The sequence below is a fragment of the Etheostoma cragini genome, chromosome 7 (assembly GCF_013103735.1).
Source record: "Etheostoma cragini isolate CJK2018 chromosome 7, CSU_Ecrag_1.0, whole genome shotgun sequence".
NCBI lineage: Eukaryota > Metazoa > Chordata > Actinopteri > Perciformes > Percidae > Etheostoma > Etheostoma cragini.
Genome location: NC_048413.1, coordinates 26,970,491 through 26,977,219, shown reverse-complemented (window position 1 = coordinate 26,977,219; position 6,729 = coordinate 26,970,491). Strand labels below are relative to the sequence as shown.

Below are 6,729 nucleotides of genomic sequence, written 5' to 3'. Positions count from 1 at the left end.
TCCCCATGTTGTCCTCATGTTGTCCCCATGTTGTCCTCATGTTGTCCCCATGTTGTCCTCATGTTGTCCTCATGTTGTTCTATATCAATGTTCTTTATAATTCCCCAAAATAACATGATTGATTCCACATAACCCTCTTTGCCAAGTACAAATCTCTACTTTCATTAATTTTGGGGCGTCTTATTCAATTTTATAGCATTGTAAAACAAATGGAAGTGTTTTTGAAATAGTATTGAGTAAAAGTTGACATATTCCAGTCTGTGATTATCATCAACATCCATTCCTTTAATTTTAGTCTCAATAATTCCTAATTTCTGCTTTTCTAACTGAAACATTAGGAATAATTTCCTATAAATGAGCTTTATTGACCATAAATTCCAAAAATAACTGTAGAACTAGTTAATAAGTTAGTGTTACGTAGTGTTGAAAACGTCAAAAAAGTGGCAAACATTGAAAAAAGGGACAAAAATGTAAGTAAAAGTTAAAAACCTCGATTAAAAGCGTCAACAAAAGTGTCTCGTGTCGTCTTCTTGTTGACCTGCAACTCTGGTTTTCTGGGTTGAAATTTCAACGTGTTGTTGTTCTATTTCTACACTTTTCTCAACGTTTTTTTATTCCTATTTCTTTGTGAAATTTGTGACATTTTTTTAACTTAGTTTTTAGTAATTTTATAAACAATATTTGTTTCGCTTTTTCCCAACGTTTTGGGATGTTTTTTTTTATCTGCGTTTTTGTGTTTTTTTCAACAATTGTCACTTTTTCTCAACGTTTTTGTCAATGTTATTCCTATTTCTTTGTCACATTTTTGAAATTGTTGTAACTTATTTTTTTTTATTTTTTTAACAATATTTGTGTCGCTTTTTCCAATGTTTTGGATGTTTTTATGTCACTTTTCCCGATTGACAAAAATGTAAAAAAAAAAAAAAAGGTTTAAAAAATACATTGATTAAAAACTTCAACAAAAAGTTGATATTCAGGGTTGGACCTCCTGTTGCCTCCACACACAGCGGGCCTACCTGAGCTCTTCACCAGGTCCTGGGGACCGTAACGCTGTGACGCACCGTCTTCATCCCGGACCGAGTCTGGGATTAGAAACAAAACAAAACTGATGTCTACAGGGTTTCATTAAAGATCTGTCCCCCCCCCCCACACACACACACACACACACTCAGATCAGCTGGTATTCTGTCTATAATGGAGTGGAATGGAAATATGTAAGTGACCCCAAACTTTAGACCGGTCGTGTGCAGTAAAGGCCGAAAGTTTGGACACTTTCTCATTCAATGCGTTTCGAGTCTTGGACCCGAACCACTTAGAACTCGGCCTTGACTCGGACTCGAACCTCTTTGAACTTGGCCTTGTCTTAGACTCAAACCAATTTGGACTTGGTCTTGTCTTGGTTGGACTCGGCCTTGACTCGGACTCAAACCTCTTTCTACTTGGTCTTGTCTTAGACTCGAACCTCTTTGGACTCGGTCTTGTCTTGGTTGGACTTGATCTTGACTCGGTCTCAAACCTCTTTGGACTCGGCCTTGTCTTAGACTCGAACCTCTTTGGACTCGGTCTTGTCTTGGACTCGAACCATTTTGCACTCGGCCTTGACTTAGACTCAAACCTCTTTGGACTTGGTCTTGACTTAGACTCAAACCTCTTTGGACTCGGTCTTGTCTCGGACTCTAACCTCTTTGGACTCGGTCTTGTCTTAGACTCAAACCATTTTGGACTCGGCCTTGTCTTAGACTCAAACCATTTTGGACTCGGTCTTGTCTTGGACACAAACCATTTTTGACTCTGCCTTGACTCGGACTCGAACCTCTTTGGACTTGGTCTTGTCTTAGACTTGAACCTCTTTGGACTCGGCCTTGACTCTGACTCGAACCAATTTGGACTCGGTCTTGTCTTGGACTCGAACCATTTTGGACTCGGCCTTGTCTTGGACTTGAACCATTTTCGACTCAGCCTTGACTCGGACTCAAACCTCTTTGGACTCGGTCTTGACTTGGACTCCAACCTCTTTGGACTCGGTCTTGTCTTGTACTTGGACCATTTTGGACTCGGCCTTGACTCGGACTCAAACCAATTTGGACTCGGTCTTGTCTTGGACTCTAACCATTTTGGACCCGGCCTTGACTCGGACTCGGACCTCTTTGGACTCGGTTTTGTCTTAGACTCAAACTATTTTGGACTCGGTCTTGTCTTGGACTCAAACCATTTTGGACTCGGTCTTGACTCGGACTCAAACCTCTTGGGACTCGGTCTTGTCTTGGACTCAAACCATTTTGGACCCGGCCTTGACTTGGACTCAGACCTCTTTGGACTTGGTCTTGTCTTAGACTCACACTATTTTGGACTCGGCCTTGACTCTGACTCAAACCTCTTTGGACTCTGTCTTGAACACATGTGGAATTATGTACTTAACAAAAAAGTGTGAAATAACTGAAGACATGTCTCATATTTTAGTTTCTACTGTACATCCTTTTAAAGTACATTTACAACAGATTAAAATATTGGTATGATTGCGATTAATTTGCAATTAATCATGAGTTAACTGTAGACAATCATGTGAACTTGCGATTAAGAAATGTAATTGATTGACAGCCCTATATCTTTATGAGGCAACAAACTACTTAGTCATGTTTTTGGTTATGGTTACCATGGTAGATTAAAGATTGTAGGAGAACTTGACTTTTTGGGGAATTATAAAAGAGTCATTTGTTTACCCTTTGTTGATGTCTCACGTACGGATGAGAAAGACAGCAACCCTCTCCGTCGCGTGAACCCGCCCTCTTCATTACTGTTGTGGTTTTCTGGAGAAATTACAACATAATGATGAGTTATCACTGAATTAAAGACTGGATTGTCTTTAATTAAATCCAGACATCTGTTACATCACTGTGACTGTGTATTGTAAATTATGTATGATGTATACTGTAGGCCTACTGTGTATATGTATGTACCAGGGCTGTAGTACTCGAGTCCGGTCTTGGACTCAAGTCCGGACTTGAGTCCGGTCTTGGACTCAAGACCGTTTTTCAATGGTCTCGGACTTGTCTTGTACTCGCTACTTTTTGGACTCAGACTTGTCTCGGTCTTGTCTTGGACTCAAACCATTTTGGACTTGATCTTGTCTTGGAATCAAACCTTTTTGGACTCGGCCTTGACTCGGACTCGAACCTCTTTGGACTCGGTCTTGTCTTGGACTCTAACCTTTTTGGACGTTGTCTTGTCTTGGACTCTAAACTTTTTGGACGTGGTCTTGTCTTGGACTCAAACCATTTTGAACTCAGTCTTGTCTTGGACTCAAACCCTTTTGAACTCAGTCTTGTCTTGGACTCTAACCATTTTGGACTCTGTATGTCTTGGACTCGAACTATTTTGGACTCTGTCTCTTCTTGGACCCAAACCATTTTGGACTCTGTCTTGTCTTAGACTCAAACCATTTTGGACTCGGTCTTGACTCTGACTCGAACCATTTTGGACTCGGTCTTGTCTTGGAATCAAACCATTTTGGACTTGATCTTGTCTTGGACTCTAAACGTTTTGGACTCGGTCTTCTCTTGGACTCGAACCTTTTTGGACTCTGTAGGTCTTGGACTCGAACTATTTTGGACTCTGTCTCTTCTTGGACCCAAACCATTTTGGACTCTGTCTTGTCTTAGACTAAAACCATTTTGGACTCGGTCTTGACTCTGACTCGAACCATTTTGGACTCGGTCTTGTCTTGGAATCAAACCATTTTGGACTTGATCTTGTCTTGGACTCTAAACGTTTTGGACTCGGTCTTCTCTTGGACTCGAACCTTTTTGGACTCGGTATGTCTTGGACTCGAACTATTTTGGACTCGGTCTTGACTCGGACTCAAACCTCTTTGGACTCGATCTTAACTTTGACTCGACTAGTCTTGGACTTGTCATGGACTCAACTAAAGGGGGTCTTGACTACAGCCCTGGTGTGTGTATGATCTTACTTTTTATACGGAGAGATGAAAAGCTGAAACTCCTTCTTGCGGTTGGAGACAGTTGCTGCGCCGACTTCTGAGAGAAAGAAGAACAAAGACACATTTTAATTAAATATAAAACTAAGACGTGGATTACACAATCGAAAAGGGGACCCAAAATAAAGGATTAGTACCCTTTTGGCCCTGCTAGCTAAACAAAGGATGTTAGTCTGTTGGTCAGTATCTCAACAGCCACAGTAGCCTACTTATTATGTACAGATACAGATCCAGATACTGATACCGATCCAGATCCAGATCCAGATACCGATACCGATACAGCTCCAGCTCCAGCTCCAGATCCAGATACCGATACAGCTACAGATCCAGATCCAGATAACGATACAGATACAGAAACAGATCCAGATCCAGATAACGATACAGATACAGAAACAGATCCAGATCCAGATAACGATACAGATACAGCTACAGATCCAGATCCAGATAACGATACAGATACAGAAACAGATCCAGATCCAGATAACGATACAGATACAGCTACAGCTACAGATCCAGATCCAGTTGGTATATGGTGATCATGTAGTGAGTGTGTGTGTGTAGTTCAGAGCGTCAGACTGTCTATGTTGTTCACATGTGACATGTGTCCAAAATTTCAGAAAAACATCTACGAAAACATCGTAAAAAGTGGCGAAAAAATGTGGAGGGAAAAAAAAGTGACAAATGTCAAAAAAGAATAACTCAAATTTTGACCCAGAAAAACAAAAAGTTGGTCGACAGGAAGACGACACAAGGGTTAAAGTCATGTAAAGTATTTATGGTATTTACTTAAAGGTACAGTGCGTAGTTTCTGTCGCCCCCATGAGGAATTCTTACTAATGGCATTAAAACTGCCAGCGTGTTCACGTGATACAAGCCTTCTGTTATGGCGTACAACCCTCTGCCCCCTTCTCCACACAGTTGCTAGTAACCAAGGAGGACACAGTGGATAAAAAAAAACAAGAGTCTCTACCCAATTTCTTCATCTGTCTTATCAAATAAAAGCCAAAAAGCACAGAAAAAACATCCTTGGGGAACAGGCTCACACTGTCTAGTTGTTAAGTGGCTTTAAGAGTTATTTTTTGTTCTGTTGTGTCAAACTCTAGGCCCGCGGGCCAAATCAGGTCCCTCGCCAACTTTGATCCGGCCCGCATATCAATTTAGGTTTATTTTGGCCTGCATGTTTTTGTTGTTGTTGCTTTTTTCTGAATTTTGTTTGTATTTTTTTCTCTGTTTTGCCACTTTTCCTGAAATTTTTCGGCGCTTTTTCAATGTTTTCATTTTGTTTTTCAACCGATGGCTAAGCAACTTTTTTACCGACTTTTTTAAAGAACTTTATGTCGAAAAGAATACATAAAACATGCAATAATACAGTCAAAGATACCTGACTTTTTACCTAAATAAACAAAAACATGTCAACAATCTGTACGTCTGGCCCTTGACTTGACTTCTTATTTTCCAGTGTGGCCTTCTGGGTAACTGAGTTTGACACTCCTTCCTTGGAAACTAAAGTCACTGACACCAGCTACCACTAGTTCACAGATACCAGTCCTTTAAGATAAGATAAGATAAGATAATATAATACTTTCTTCATCCCATAATGGGGAAATTCCCTTACTACAGTTACTGTTGTTGCTAATGACTCTTGTTTGAATCCCATTCTGCGTGAACTGTGCATGAGTATTATTGGTTGTTCTGCATGGGAAGACACGGGCACTATTTATAGCCGCCCAAAATGACAGGACCTGATGATGCCCCATGGGAAAACTCCCCAGCAACATAAACCACCAGTGTACAAGAGGAATTCGTCAAGGCAGGGTTACTGGAGCACAACATTAAAGTTAGGTATTTGTAGTATGAGGTTGTTTATGGTTGTAAGACATCGCCATTCTGCTTTCAATTTTTTTTTGGAGGGGGAGGGGGGGTGTTCTGAAAGCTTTAGCATTTGCTGTTCAGTCAGTCGTTTCCTGGGAACAGTCGTCTGGCACAGGAAGTGATGAGCTTTATGTTTCTTGTTTGTTGAGTGAACTGGTTGGTGAGCATGAGCAGGAGAGAGAGTAGAGAGTGCCTACTACGTTAAGTCAAAACACTTTAGAAAGTCCAAGAGAGAAGAAATAACATCGTACACTGACTGTTCCAACACATATCAATGTTTTAACGTTTTTTTTAAACGTTTTTATCCATTTTGTCAACACTTTTGACGCTTTTTTTCAATGTTTGTCACTTTTTCGGGACGTTTTCAACACTACGTCACACTAACTTATTAATTAGTTTTACTGTTGTTTTGGGAATTTATGGTCAATAAACCTAATTTATAGGAAATTATACCTAATGTTTGAGTTAGAAAAGCAGAAATTAGGAATTATTGAGACTAAAATTAAAGGAATGGATGTTGATGATAATCACAGACTGGAATATGTCAACTTTTACTCAAAACTATTTCAAAAACACTTCCATTTGTTTTTTCAAATGCTATAAAATTGAATAAGACGCCCCAAAATTAATGAAAGTAGAGATTTGTACTTGGCAAAGAGCGTTGGGTGGAATCAATCATGTTATTTTGGGGAATTAAAAAGAACATTGATATAGGAAAACGCCAAAATGCAAATGTCGTTTCAGGCCTCTGGCTAGTGGCCGGTGGAGTATAATACACAGTATTAGTCTATATAAAGAGACTTCAGAGACAGTATTAGGGACCACTAAGGTCTATATAAAGAGACTTCAGATACAGTATTAGG

At 39.9% G+C, this 6,729-nt stretch overlaps 1 protein-coding gene across 1 annotated transcript in view; it reads right to left on the bottom strand.

The window, feature by feature from the left end:
* Positions 1–6,729, bottom strand: part of LOC117948272 (DENN domain-containing protein 2D-like) — a 30,585-nt gene that overhangs the window by 20,015 nt on the left and 3,841 nt on the right. The window contains exons 2-4 of the mRNA XM_034877848.1: positions 3,968–4,034; positions 2,721–2,807; positions 1,017–1,082 (exon numbers count right to left, since the gene is read on the bottom strand). Coding sequence (XP_034733739.1) covers positions 1,017–1,082; positions 2,721–2,807; positions 3,968–4,034 — 220 coding nt within the window. The remainder of the gene's footprint in view (positions 1–1,016; positions 1,083–2,720; positions 2,808–3,967; positions 4,035–6,729) is intronic.